This window comes from Tachypleus tridentatus, chromosome 4 (genome assembly GCF_004210375.1).
Source record: "Tachypleus tridentatus isolate NWPU-2018 chromosome 4, ASM421037v1, whole genome shotgun sequence".
Lineage (NCBI taxonomy): Eukaryota > Metazoa > Arthropoda > Merostomata > Xiphosura > Limulidae > Tachypleus > Tachypleus tridentatus.
In genome coordinates, this window is record NC_134828.1 from 69,676,245 (window position 1) to 69,692,148 (window position 15,904).

Below are 15,904 nucleotides of genomic sequence, written 5' to 3' on the forward strand. Positions count from 1 at the left end.
TTGTGTTCTTTTTTTTTTTTCCCCCTTCACCAATTGGGTTTTGGCTCTTCATTTGATTGGCTTCTTCCTCCTGTACTTTGTTCTGAATGTCTTCTCATTCAGTTACAAACCTTATCTTTTCATTGGCATTTCATTTTTGTCATCCTTTGGTGGTACGTTTTTAAACATGACTGTGAACTACCTATGATACATTTCTCTTACTATTTGCATTGGATGATAGCTTTCTTCCTCCTTGGGCTATCATCTTCTGCCTTTGTCCTTTCTAGAATAATGGAATTCAGTGAGACTTTGACTGATTAAGTTTTTTTTCTTATTTATACTTTCTGGGGTTAATAAAATACAAACAGGAAGTAGAAATTATTATAAAACCATTCAGTCTGAGAGTAGGGCAGTGGTGTTTTTCTGGTATAGATGATGTGATATTCTCCAGTATGAAACATAAAACAAATGCGAGTGAAATGTCAAAATTGCAGTTCACCACTTTGATTGGGATCCCTCATCCTCTCGCACACATATTACAGATGTCTGTACTCCTCCCTCATTTATACTCCATTAGTATTGTGATTCCCAGTGAAGATAATTGTAGATTATTACAGTTCTTTTTTCTCTTCCATTATCTGTCAGTGTTTCTTATGCTGAGGATTTTAATGTAGTTACAATTAATTTCATTTTTGTATTATGTAGACATGTTTTTGGTACTGGATGTTGTGTTCTGAATTAACCTATCAATTTATCATATTAACATGTGCCCCATTCTTGAGTTAGTGAGTACTAGATTCCCTCCAGTCTCATGAACTTGAGGTGAACAGACAGTATGATCCTCTTTCCAACCCCAACCAGGTGTCTGACTTTTGGGTTGTAGTCACTTGCCAGTGAATGATCCTCTATCCTACTTTCACATGGATATTGGTGCCTGGTAGTTGAGTTTTGGATGTCAGTTTCCAGCAGCTTGGGTTTCGGATGTAGTTAAATTCCTGTAACAGTCAGTTGCATCGTAGCTACTCTATATCTAGGGGCATATCCTTTTCATTTTACCCACTTTTATAATTTCTGGGATTGAGTTTCGTAATGTTATATCATTCAGATCACTTCAAGCCATTGTTTTCTCCCAGTTGGATCTGTTTCTTTGATTTCAACCCATACATGCAACATCTTCATACAATGAACAAAAAGTATACCTGGTTCAAAAGTGGTACAGTTCCCCTCATCAGATTTTAGAATATGACTGTCTCACTTTGGGAAGTGTTCTTTGGATACTTTTAAAGGATGCTTCTTTCCCTATCTCCACCTATTGAGTGTGGGATTCTAGCTGTTTATGTGAGGATAGGTAAAACACATTACATTGCCAATGTTTATGTTCTTTTAGCCATAAGAACACATTGATATTTGCCCAGTGTATTTGTATAACAAATAACAAATATGCATGAGAGATGCAAGAATAAAATAATTTAGTTTTCTTAGACACGTGAGGACATGGGAATTTCACCTAAAAGCAGATATTAGTTAACTAATCCAACTGAATTTTATATCTGATTGCACAGTGAGAATAACAACCACCCCATACTTTTAGAAAACTTTAAAATTCTCAACACTGGAACTGCAGATATGAACACTTTATTCAAGAAAGCCTGTCTATTTTCATTGATCACCCAACACTAAATAATAACACCATCTCTTCCCTTTTGTCATTAATATAATCAATTGTAGATTCTCAGTGTTTTTTATTTGACAATTATCATTATTTTAAAAATGTAGTGTTTACACTTACATTTAAGCCTTTTTCTTTTATAAGGTTTACTCTTAACAGTGCTATTTATTATAAGTTTGTTACATGTTTCGTCATACATTCCTTTATATTGTTACTGTTTAAAGCTGTTCTTTCTAAACTTTTGAATGAAAAAGAAAACTACTTGTTCAATAGACAATGTTTTTATAGTTAAAATATTGCAAATAAAGTTTTCAAAGTTGTAATCGTGATGATGGAATTTGAAGCAATTCTGAAACATCTGTGATTAAATATGTTTTTTGGTATTATCATATTTTTTTAATATTTGTCGCAAAACTTTTTTCCACCTGATGAATCAGTTGCAAATATTCATGTTTTGTTAAATTAAATATTTTATTTTATTTAGCAGTTAATTAATTTCATTACTTAACAGTTACTGTTTTTCTTAACTACAAGTTAATTTATTATGGTTTATATTGACTTAAAATTTGTGTGGTATTGCTGTATTGGACATCAATTTTTATATTCAACACTTTCACATTGATTTGATATTATATGACTCACACCTGTTTTTAAGTAAATTCAAAGCTTGGTTGGAATGTTGTTTTGTTTTTTGTGCATGTGGTGGAAAGTAAAAACTGAGATAATGTTTAATATTCATGTGCCCAGTATATACACAATTGATTGATTAAGGTTAGAGTTTTCTGAGATGCTTTCTTTAGGGCTACTCACATGAAGTTCTCTTCTATCTCATATGTAGAACTTTACCAATTCCTATTGCTATGTTCACAAGCATCAGCTACATATTAAATAAATTTAAATGTAGCTGGGAATCACATGCAATAAACAGGCCAGGAATAGGGTTAATTATATGGTAAGTGTTAATTATTATAAAATAAAATTTATACATGAAATTAAATAGAGGAATAACCAAATATGCTTGGTTTCTTTTATGAAACTATTGGTAAGTTTTGAACATTTTAAAAATATGCTTATTCTATCTTCAGCAAAATCTGAAGATAGTATTAAATATATTTTTTAACAAATCCTGTAGTATGATCAGTCACTAATTTACCTAAATATGAAGTAAAAGTGGTAAATGGAAGGGGAAGAAAACAGATTATATAATACAAATGTATTATCAAGTATCAGTTTTTAAACGTAAATGTGTAATCATTTTAGTTCTAAAGAGATTTGTAAGTTATTTAGAGCAGGATGGTCTTTAGCTATGAGTAAACTCAATCATTTTTGTCTTTATTATTTTTTATGTACGTTGTTTGTAGGCTATTTGATAGAAGAAGTTTAACATTTCTATAAGTTTTATGAAGTATTTTAGAATTAAAGGTAGTGTGCTTATCAAGTTGAAATATGATCCCATGATTTGTTTTGTTTTTCAGGTTGAAAGTAATTTTGTAATGGTAAATCTTGTGATTTGCTGCATATAACATTGTTTTTTTTAATTTTATGTATTATTTTCTGTATAACGTAAGAAGCAAACACTTATTTTGAATAGGAAGCTATGACCAAAATATTTTATTCTTGGATTTCTGTAATATAAAAAATTATTCAAGTCAAGCTAATAATCAAGTATTACAGTTAGATGCTGAAGTTATATATGCAACACAATATATCATTTCTACATATAATACATCATTTAATTTATTGCTGAACCTACTAGTGGAGCATTTTACATCGTCTTTTTATCATATATTAGTAGGATATAAAATGCTTTATATCATTATCAATGCTTGCATGGTAGCAAAGTAATTGTTAAAAAATGACAGATTTTTGTTGTTTTACATGTGAAATTTAAAACATTGAAAATACACATTGCATGAATTTTGTTTTTTCTTTGTAAAATGACATTTAAGTGTAAGCCAATTCCTTTCTACTCCCTTCCCCCCCAACATCATATTTCATTCTATTAATAATATGAAACAATGCATACTTGCTGTATTAATGATATGCAGTCAGTCTTGTGTAACATTTACAGAAATGCTGCTTATAAAGGTACTTAATAGGAGTTGCTTTTTTAAAATATTGCATTCAATTTCAGCGTGTAATACACGACACGCTAATACTATTCTGGTGATTTATGACCTTAAATATTTGCCCTTAATGTTGTGATCACATTTGTTGATAAGTGTATTTCAACTTATTCAGGCAAGCTTTAAATGAAAAGTGTATATAGCTTTTGAGATTAATATTTCAAAGTATATGTAATGCTTACATAAAATTCAGTTAGGCCTTGTTAGCTATGTTATGTGTTCTATTAATTCCTCCTCCAATTGGCCCGGCATGGCCAAGCGTGTTAAGGCGTGCGACTCGTAATCTGAGGATCGCGGGTTTGCATCCCCGTTGCGCCAAACATGCTCGCCCTTTCAGCCATGGGGGCGTTATAATGTGACGGTCAATCCCATTATTCATTGGTAAAAGAGTAGCCCAAGAGTTGGCAGTGGGTGGTGATGACTAGCTGCCTTCCCTCTAGCCTTACACTGCTAAATTAGGGACGGCTAGCACAGATAGCCCTCGAGTAGCTTTGTGGGAAATTCAAAACAAACAAACAAACGATCCTCCTCCAATCAAAAGGAGATGGAACAGACTTGTGTCAAGTTAATGCTTTATGAAACGTGTTAATGGGTGTTTAAGCTTCTTTGTTATTTTCAAAATGTATATACAGAACATCTAGATGAGTGCTTAAAAAACTTAACATTGAGAATTACATCAATAGCTAAAACAATATACTTTGAAATTAGGTTTGAAGTAGACTTGAGAAACACAAAAGTACCATTCTGAAATGTACATAATTAAACAGACATAACACTTTTCACATTCCCCAAAGTGTTACTTTAAGGTCTTTATGCAATTTATGTGACATGAATTAATATTTGGTGAAATTTTACTTTTCTTGTAATGTGGTGCACATCAGAGGTTGCCTAGTGACATAGTTTGCCAAAACTACTAATGTGTGGAGGGAAAGAGCTGATTGTCCAAACATTATACATTTTAAAACAGTAAAGTTTACACATAAAGTTGGGATATATTTTGCTGTACCTTAATTAATCAACAAGTGTATTGAAATAGTATTCTACAATGCTGTTTAATTCCTAAACTTTTATTATACATTAAGTAATAACTTTTCCTGACCTTTTTTTTTTATATCTTTGTTGTTTCCTAGTGGAAAGTGCTAAGAGAAAAGTATTGTAACTGCTCAATTACCCAATTATTATGCAACAGAATAACTAGAAAACAGACTTTAGTCCTGTGTTTTTTGCTCCAGGTTTGCCCTGTCACTAGTAGTGTAAATAGGTCTTATCAGAAGTAGGTTTTTTGTTTTCAAGTGCATTATGTAACAAATGTCTAGTGTGTGTAGAGTCTTTTACAATACATTTAGTATAGGTTCTTATTCTTATTTTAAGATTATATAAATTTTTCTTTCATAGGAGTCCAATATCTCAGGAAGAGGCAGATCGGCAGTTGGCCTTAGCTTTAAGAGAAAGTGAAAGGAATCACCAAGAAGGTCAAAGGGTGAGAGTACATTATGAAATATTTCATCTGTAGTAGTGATTTATTTACATTTATATAATAGTGATATATTTATTTAAAATAGGTATTGTATACTACACATGGAATTTTTTTATCCACAAAATTTCATCATTTTAAGTTTTTTACAGATATACAGTGCTTAAAACAGGAGTCCTATTTCCCTTGGTAGACACAGCAGATAGTCTGATGTGGCTTTGCTATAAAACCACACTCGATTATTTCATCAGGTCACCACATGAAATTGTATTTAGGATAAATTAAAAATGGTACATCATCATATTAACTTTTTCCATCATCATTATCTGAGAGATTTAAATTAGAAGTAGTTGCCAGTTGTCATCAGGTTTTTCTACCACTAGTGTTAGTTCTTTGGAGATATCTGAAATAATGTTTGTGTTTGCTCCTGTTTTCTAGTTGGTTTAAGAACTTAAAATACATTTAATCACTTATCAGAGGGTTCAAGATACTTTGTTCTTTTGAAGACACCATACACCAGAAAGAGTTTTTAAGCATAGGAATGTAGAATTTGTATGTATTTCATTAATTTTTTCATAGTTTACCATTTAATTCAGAAGACCACTAAATTAAATGCACTATACAGAGGACTAAATATATTATATTATAAAGATTCTGAATATGCAAGTCATCAAGTCACATGACAGCCACAGCCAAATATAAAGTTGTGGTGGAATGGAACGATAAGAACTATATTTTGATTTGTTTAGAATTTGATAGTAATGTAATGCCATAGGAAGTTGATTTGTTTTTGAAAGGATCTGTAAGAATCTTTTTCTGACATAAAACATGCATATTTGTGTTGGAAAACAAAGAAATACAGATTAACTTGAAGTACCAAGTACACTACAGCTGGAGTCTTTTAACATAAGATAATCCACAAACATAAAGGTCAATGGCAAAAGCCATCTACATGTTTCATGCAAGAATATGAAACATAAGTAAGAAGTGTCACCATCTATAAAAGTGACACTGCTTCCATGACACATTCAGAAGAGGAAGATCAACTGTAGGAAATTGTGTGAGTAATGCCTAGCAGGGAGGAAATGGCAGTATATTGTAACATTCAACAAAGCTTACATACACCTGATAAGTGCAATAAGTCTAGTGATCTTTTCAACTATTCAGAGTCAGTGGAAGAAGTTATTTCTAAAAGTGGTATATAGCATTTCTCAAAACGTTTTCAAAGTGATTCAATCATGATCATTGCTGGAAACTGCTATAGGGTTAACAGGGGATCAGAGAGTGGATAAAAAGGTCATTATGGACTCTGTATACTATAATACTATTATTTGTGACACTTTGTACCATACAAAAATAACACCTTTGTTTGGAATGGAGGCTGAAAGGGTACAAGTGAATTAATATAAGACTTTCAGACATATATTTCATTTAACAGTTGCATATTTGAAGCAACTAGAAAATGAAATTATTCTTATGCTATTCCACATGAAAGCATAGCAGTCAAATTGCCTGACACAGCTTTTATGGATCCCGTTTTTATTGAACAGTTGAATTGGAAAACCGTTATCTCTTGTGGTTAATAGACTATGGAAAGAGGAGTGGTGCACTTTAGGCTTGTGATAGCCTTATGACAGTCTTTTTGTAATAGAAAATACACTGCAGGCTATTAACAAGATGTATGGTCATCAGCTTAATGTGGTAACATTTACTGTAATGACAAAATGAGACTGGTAAAATTGTTTAAATAGAATATAATCAACCCTCTGCAGACAGTTGTTGTCAGTAAAATGTCTAATTGCAGTTATAGATTGTAAGTATTGTGATGGTTCTTGGTCTGTGCTTACACTGCCTTTGTTTTTTAAGTAATGCCTTTGTGTTTTTGATCTTTGATCTTAATATTAACTTAGATAAGTAACAAGAAAACGATTTTTGCATCAAGTTAATATTCATATTATTATTTAAAACACACTGAATGCCTTACCTATGATTATCATTTAAGTGGTTTTCTTTTTAAATTGCAAAGATGCATGATATTGAATAGTTTTAGTTCACCTGCATTATTCATATTAATAATTTTTGTAATTGATGTATAATGTGGTTCTTTTAAAGAATTTAAGACATAGAGCATTTAATTTACAACAAGCTAAGTAGTTCTGATGAACAAGTTTTCTTAGTCAATGACATTAAGACACCATATACTTATTTTACTGATAAGGACTTGTTGGTGTTAAGATAGTTCTATTTAGTTGTGTTAGCAACAAAAGTGTTCAAATGAAATCCATTCTGTTCATACTACATGTTACTAGTATTCCATTGAAATTACCTTCACCTTTTAAAGTGACACTTTAAATGCTGTTGAATTAAATAAACATCAACAAAGGTTAATTTATATTACTTTTATGCTGTCCCAATTTTATTTTCAGGAAATTATTTTAAGTAATATAACAGTTTAATATTAAAAGTGTTGTAGAATTAAATATACATCAGTAAAGTTATATTAATTATATACTGCTTAGTTGTATGAGCTCTAATGTTGTCTCATTAACTGTGTTGTCATTACCAGTTCATAATCTGTCAGGAAATATACTAGAATGGGTTGAAAGAACCATGGTGTTGACTTTAGCCTCCTTGTCTTTAAATTGTAGATTGTTGATGTTTATAGAATAGCATGTTTATTCTTTAGTTTTGCCAAAATAATTCCTGTATAGTGTTTTATTGTTACCAGAAAGAAAGAGTTTATTCTTCTTCTTTATTGTGTTTTGTTTCTTTTATCACATATTGAAAATTTGTCTTACATTTACCATGGAATATACAATAATCTTTGTTCTATTTAGTACATTACTTGGGTATATCTTTGTATGCAAAGTTTACTTGTCTTTTTACAATGATATGTTAAAGATGTGATCAGCATTTATAATTTCATGGTTTAAAAGATTAATGTGGGACATTAGTTTTAAAAAATGCATTAAATATAGGTTGCAGTCCTTAACTATAAGGAGTAATTGAATTTTTCAAATAATGTCTGAGGAATAAGTTGACACATTAATGATTTCAGGTTTTCTGCTATATTGAATCTTATGAGTTTGCCATGTTTGAGATGTCATGTACTGAGAAGTTTTATTATATTACAAACATACATTTAATTTGTTGTATATTATGTAATTACTTTGCAAAAAGAACAAAATAAGGTAGAACATTGTTATTGACAACACAATAACTTTTGGTGTCATTGTTTTCAGCACCAAAGGAGCAGCAGCTACTTGTGTAATATTACATAGCATTCTGAAGCCTCAAGTATTTTATGCTGGATAGGAAAAGACAAGCATAAAACTTGACCTTTTAATATTATTAATATTATTATTATACAAATTTATTAGTTTATTTATATATTTATTTATTTTTTATATTTATTTTTCTTAATCATATTTTCTTTATCATGGTCATTCACTAAGTAATCAAAAATATTCTAATGATTTTTATATTATATTAAATTCAAGATTTGTGAAGCTTTGCCCAATTTTTTCATAGAGAAACGGTATTTGCTGTTCAAAATTATTTTATATAAATCATAATTTAAAAGTTTAGAGTGTGATACTTTCAGATCTGTTTTGAACTTTAACCTATGGAGTTCACCATCTTTCATGTGTCATACAGTGAACAGATTTACTTATTTTAAAGGCATATTGTAAAATGTTTGATTTCTTCCAAAGATTGTGTAGTAAAGAGTTTGTAATTTTTTTCACAGATCATATCATAAGTGATTTAACTCCTGTTAGAAGTTATATAAAAAAAAATGGTTATTGCTTATAAGTATAAAAAATTGTATATAAATTGAAATTATAAAGATTGACTTAGAAGTAATTACAGGCCTCTGAACAAACCTTTTAAAACTTTCCCCCCAGAAAAAACCTGTATAATTGCTCAAAGACATTATAATAGCTCATAACAGCATGATGTTTTTAATACCTCAGGTTGTAAAAAATGTATATTTATAGAAAGATAATGTGTTTGGTCTTCAGTTAAATTGTAAAATTTAGTTATTAATTTTATCTGTCATGCATGTCTTGAAACAGACAATGTGGTCAGTGATTTGGGAGTAATCTATTCTTAGTTTCAAACAGTTATGTTTTGAAGTACATTAAGACTTAATCAGTTATAATATAGCATCTTCACAATAGATATTTCACCATGTAATTTTCAAATTTAACTTTTATTTTAAAGACTGTACTGACATCTTTTTAATTTTAATATTACTTTGAATATCAAATTGCTTAACCATTCAGTAGATGGAGGTGAAAACTTCCATTATAACTGAAGTCTAATATTAGTGGAAATGATGGATTTTTCGGTCATGCCAAATTTGTCTCTTTGTTATAGTATGTACAAGTAAATCATGAGCCACATAGGATCTATGGGGAATTCCAATATGGTACTTCCCTCCTTTCACAAGATGAATTTTTCACTTTTTGAGCTGCCATCTATATGCACACTTTTATTATAATTCATGACACAAGCCTTCTGCACCCCCACCCATTGAAATCAAAGATCCCAACATGTCTTTCATGCAAATCAACAGATCTCATCTCCATCAAAAGGAGAGCAACACCATCGCTTGATGCATGTGACTCCCTCTGTGCACCACTACCAGACTATTACTTCTCATATGGTAGTGCTTAACTTCAGACATGTTTATTTTATTCCAGCTCTACTACTGTGTAGGTAAATAAATTGACTTTTAGTTTATTTCATTTCTTTCCAAGAAATTTTCACTTTCATTTGAAAACGTTTATTTACACATTTTATCACCAAATCTTTCACTTGTTAGTTCAGTTTCAAGCATGAATTCCAGAGTTTATGTTACCACTTTGAATCCATCTCATTCTTGTGATGATATACTTCAGGCCACAGGTGCTAGTAACCTGTTAGGGAATTTACTGGCATTGATTCATAGGAGATTGTTATATGAGTTGACCTTTGTTTCTTCCTGTTGCCTCTCTTCCTCCTGAGCCTTTCAGTTCTGGCCATACTGACAAGGATTTCAATCTTTTGTTTTCCTTTAGAGATTTCTGTGCCTTACCCACACCCTGCCTTGGGATTCTGTTCAGCCCTCTTTGGTTTTATTGGATGTTATTTTTCATGTGTGATGTTTTGTCAATTGTTCCTATTTTTTATGACCCCAGTCCTTCCCTTTTCACGATTCTGCCTTCCAAACTTTAATTTTTCCTGCCTTTCATTGGGTGGTATGAAACTTTGTTACACGTCTTCCTGTGATGGGGTTGCACTTTGATTTCTGCATGGATGACTGGCTTATTCTTGCTCTTTCTAAATGGGAGTCAACTTGTCAGCTCTTTCTTGAACCTGCTCTGGAGGTTGATCAAATTGAAGTTTTTCCTCCATCCTACCCAGTACCTCATTCATTTAGGTCTTTTCTTTAACACACATCTTAGTTGGCCCAACCTTATCCTCTCCAGCTTTGTGTTTTTGAAAGGGCCATTTGAAATGCTCTGTCTGTTCCTTCACTTTCCTCTCACAAGATTCTATTGTTTTTGAAGATGTGTTCTTCAGTGACTCCTCTCATACCCCTCATTTTGGCTCATGTGGTCCCCTCAGTGGGCCCACCACAGCCAGTGGAAACTTGCTTACTATTCTTTGGATTCTCCCATCAACATTTCATCCTACATTATGGACATTCTGTGTTGGCATTTGGACAAAGCTCATACTTGGCAGGCATCCTGCTTCATCCTCTATGGTCAGATTTAAATCTGTTCACATATGCAACCCTTCAGGACTGGGATGCATGGATAAAGCACTGAATGGCTTTAGCTCATTGGTCTGTGGAGGAAAGTTCTCTTTCTATCATTGTCTTCAAACTAATTGCTGTTCATTGGGCTTTGAATGTTTTTCTTCCTGTCTCCAGGGGTCAGTAGTCAAGATACTGTTTGTTTGTTTTTTTAATTTCCTGCAAAGCTACTCGAGGGCTCTCTGTGCTGGTCATGATACACTCTGATAATTCAATAGTGGTGGCTCATATCAATCACCAAGGGGACACCTGATCGAGAACTGTTTTCTCACTTGGTATATAGCACATCATGTGACACTTGTAGGCCCAAAACAGAAGATCCAAGTTAGTAGATGGTCTTTTTCAACCAGACCTGGTTTACCAGACAGGGTGATCCTTTCATCTCCTTGTTTTTGGTGGCTTTGCAATCAGTGGGGAACTCCTCTTATTTATGCATTTGCCACCTCCCTCAGTCACCATTTACCTTTGTTTTTGTTCGCTGTTCTTAAGCTTTGGCTCTAAATGCCTTCAATCATGATTAGTCATACAAGTTGCTTTATGTTTATCCTTTTATCTAATTAATTCATTAAGTAATCTTCCTCATCTGTACTGCTCTAAGCAGAGTCCATCTGATTACTCCTTACTGGCCTGCACAACTTTGATTTTCTTGCTCACTCCAATTACAGTTGTTCTCTCCAATCCCTCTCCCCTTATTCCCCAACCTTCTTTTTCAACCACAGTCACTAGATCTGCATCCTGCACTTCGTCCTCCACTTTCATGCCTGGCTTTCTCATATCAGATGGTATTATATTTGCCTCATTCCATTCACCCATAGCTATGTATCAGAAGAAATAGAATGTTTTTTTAACACCTGGGCTCTGGCTTAGGAGGTTCTGGCTTCTCATCCAATAGTTGATGTCTCCAAGTTTCTTTCATGTGTTCCTGAGATGGGGTCTTTGGTCTCCTCAATATCTGGGTATTGGGCAGTTCTATCACATACTTTTCATTTTTCTTTCTACTGCAGGGTCTTTCTTTACCCTGTCCTTATTCTTTTGGGATACATCAACTACTTCAGCATCTGTCTGGATTGATACATTACTGTTGTACTCCATTTCCTTACTTTATATCCATTTGAGCCCGTTGCCTCATGTTCTTTGTTTTACCTACCCCTTAAAGCATATTCCCTTCTCCTCTTGGCCTGCTTATGGCATCACTCAGATATATTTGCTATGGATGTCACTTTTACACTGTACCACCCAACATATCTTCTTTATCTGGATCCTTCTTTCTTTCCCAAGACTTCAGTGGCTTATTAGGGCAACTCTTCCTTTTCACCCAATTCCCTTCTTTCTATTTCTCATCTCTACCCTCATCCTGATCTGGATAGACTTCTATGCTTGATGCATGCCCTTTGTTGCTGTATTGCCCATAGGGATTCCCATCTATTTATTCTCTAAGATCCCTCTTCCTCTTGGGATATTTCTTCTTTTACTTTATTCATCCTTGTCCCCTTCTCAATATATGTTGTTCCATGTTACCTCCCATCAAATCTGCCACATCACTTTGCTTCTGGTCTTGGTTAACCTTTGGAGAAGATTCTTCAGTCAGGCACATGCTCATCTCCTATTATTTCTGCATCCTTGAGGTATTGTGTACTTAATACCTGTGGTTATTCTTTACACTTTAGTGTAACTATGACACAAGGCAAGTCTATTGATGTTTACTTTTCTCTCGGAGGATTTTACTTCGAATTTTGTCTATTAGAATCCTGCTCATGGTGAGTGGTTCCTGACCAGATATTCATTTTACACAAATCCACATTCTACATCATATTTGATTTGCATGGCTTTCCATGGTGTCACACGCTTACCTTTGAAATGGTGTTTCATAAGATCACTGGAGGACCAATAGCCTCATAATATATGCTTCATAAATAGACCTATCCTGAATAGTACCACTCATGTATAGCATAAGTAAAGCAAAATGGGATAGCTCCCCATCCCTTTGATTGAAAAATAGGTATGGTTTACTTTTCAAAATAGGGTTTCATGATCACTTATTGTACTGTCTCATCTCTAGCAGTTCCTCCAGACTTCTCAATGTTCTTTATCTCGCATTCTTCCATTGGAGTATGTGAGTCCTTATCACTTGCCTTTTTCAAGCAATGAGAGAAGGGAAGTACGTATCAGAAATATGTTTTCAGTAAAAGAAAATTATAACTTCTGTCCTCTAATAAATTTGTTTTACTTGGTTCATATACATTACTATCTTCCAAAAGTTTAATGAAATAAGTTTTACATACCTTACAGTTTCTGACAAGAAACATTTAATTCTGATTGTTAATTACAATAGATATTTAATTAGGGATTTATATACAAAATTGTGAGAATTTTCTGTTTCTTTACTGCAAAAACACTGAAATTAAGATCTGTGGTGTTTTTCACCTAATGATGATTTTGAAAAACGATTGGCTGGTAAGTAATTATTTCATATAGGAATATACATACCCAACTAAGTAATATTTTTACTTATTCTGTTTCTCATGTAAAGTACACATGATTTGAACTTTATCAGTTTGTATTACATTTTTGACTTCTAGTTATTATACATATTTTACTACTAATACTACTGTTGTATGGAATATATTTAAGAGCTAAGTAGTTTCCAAAAATATTGGTCATGTGTAATATACATTTTGTAATAGTTAAAGTAAGACATATTTTAATAGCTGGGCCTGGAGGGTATATTAAGTTTTAGCTTTGTAGAAAGCAAATTTAAGAAAACTACTTTTAGTAGTGTATAGTAAGCAAAATAATTTTCTGACTCAAAAACATGTTTTAATGAATACTTTTTGAATTATAATTTAACTAAACAGTTACAATTATAAAGAAAATTGTAACTTTGACATAATTAAAATTAATGCTTAGATAGAGTTGGTGTTTACAGTTAAAAAAAAATTGAGTTCAGGTAGAAAATGTTTCATCAAATTTGACTTAACACAGACAATCTTTTAATTTATGACAAATCAGTAGTTTTGTGTCACAACTGCCAATGACTGATAAAATAGTATCATATTCAAATATAATGTATTTTGCACAAGGAGGTAATAAAAATGTACTCCAGAGTTTCTTTTTCGCTTACTTTTTTGTCTTCTTTTCTTTAGAATATTTAAATTAGTTTTTAACAGTTGAAGAAAACAGAGGTTGAGTACATTTTGTTAAAACAATTTGGAGCCTTTCTAAGTCATTATAGCCTGAATTTCTTTTCTGGTATGTTGATTCCTCTTTAGCATGTAAGAGTTAATTGGCAATATAATAAACATGATTTTCCTGTTCAGTGGATGCTATTAATACTTTCTGCTTCTTGAGAACACAAACTCTGTGAAGATTGGATCTAGCAGGATATCTCACTCTCTTCTACATCAAGCATATTCAAACATACACATTCCCTTCAATATCAACTTCAGTCTTAAGCCTGCTGACCAATCAGAATCTTGATCTGAAATACTTAGCTATGCACATTAGTTATATGCAAAGTTTTTATTTTAACTTATATTTCTACAAGATAAAAATAAATCTTTTTGTAAAAATAGTTCAATGTCTTTTATGAAGTCAGCTGCATGGACAACAGAAAAAATAGTCGAATACCAAGAGCAAGTGATATTTGATGGTTTTAAACACCTTCTGATAAACAGTCAGCACTTTGAAGTAACTGATATTTACATAGTCACTATACTTAATATTTTCAAATTGTTCTGCCACCTAAAATGTAGTGTATATGGTATATTTTAAAATTATTTCCTGTCACATGAGCTAAAAGCATATTTGATACACTTAAATAAGGATGACTACAAATTTTTCCTTTGTTTTAAAGGTTCTGCTGTTAAAGTCTGTCTCAAAGTGTATTTCATGTTCTTTAAATGTTTGACCACTAGCATTGTGTTTGATGTTTTAAACGTTACCAGTAGAACTAGAGGCATATTTAATGTCATAAATGTGTTACAAGTAGAACTAGAGGTGTAATTGAGGAGTATTTGATGTCTTAAATGCCTTATTACTGTAACTAGAGCTGTCTTAGCATTAGTGCTAGAGATGTATTTGATGCTTTAAATGTCTTACCAATAGAAATAGCAGTATATTTATTGTTTTAAGTGTTTTGCTAGTAGAACTGGAGGTGGATTTGACATTTTAAATGTCTCAGCATTAGTTCTAGAGAAGTATTTAATGTTCTAAATGGGTTACTAGTAAAGCTAAAGGCATATTTAATGTTGTAAAAGTTTTGCCAGTAGAACTAGTGACATATTTTGTGTTTAAATGTTTAGTTGGTAGAACTTTCAAATGTGTTATCTATAGAACTAGAAGTGGTGTTGATGCTTGAAATGTGTTACCAGTATCATTAGACATATATTTTTTTTAAATCTCCTACCAGTAGAACTAGAACGTTTTAAATGTCTTGTTACTGTAACTAGAGATATATTTAACATTATAAATGCCTTAAATGTTTTGCCAGTAGAACTAGAGGTGTTTTTCATGTTTTAAATATTTTGGTATGATACTAGAAGAGAGTTGCACATGTTGTAAATGTCCTACCAATAGAATTAGAGCAGATTTTTATATGTTTCAATGGTCTTGCTGCTAGAACTGGAAGTTTGATGTATTTTGAATGACATACCACTATAATCTGCATGTCACCTGGTATTTTAAAACTACAAACTTCTGATAAGCATGTTCACCAACATAAGCTCGGTGACTTTCAAGGGACATAAAATGTTTAACAGGAACCATAGTATTCAAGTGTGCTACTAATTTTTGAAATTTTTCTGTATATGGGATTCATACTTTGATATCTAAAAAACTTTTCTTAATTATTATAT

The 15,904-nt window shown here is 32.1% G+C and overlaps 1 protein-coding gene across 3 annotated transcripts in view; it reads left to right on the top strand.

Annotated features, from left to right (window-relative positions):
* Positions 1–14,154, top strand: part of LOC143249382 (AN1-type zinc finger protein 2B-like) — a 53,477-nt gene extending 39,323 nt beyond the window's left edge. For 2 of the 3 annotated variants that reach the window (XM_076499144.1, XM_076499142.1), the window contains 2 exons: positions 5,170–5,254; positions 8,491–14,154. In XM_076499144.1, the coding sequence (XP_076355259.1) occupies positions 5,170–5,254; positions 8,491–8,529 (124 nt within the window). In that variant the 3' untranslated portion in view covers positions 8,530–14,154. The remainder of the gene's footprint in view (positions 1–5,169; positions 5,255–8,490) is intronic. The other variant, XR_013027750.1, reaches the window with a different exon arrangement.
* The last annotated feature ends 1,750 nt before the right edge of the window (positions 14,155–15,904 follow it).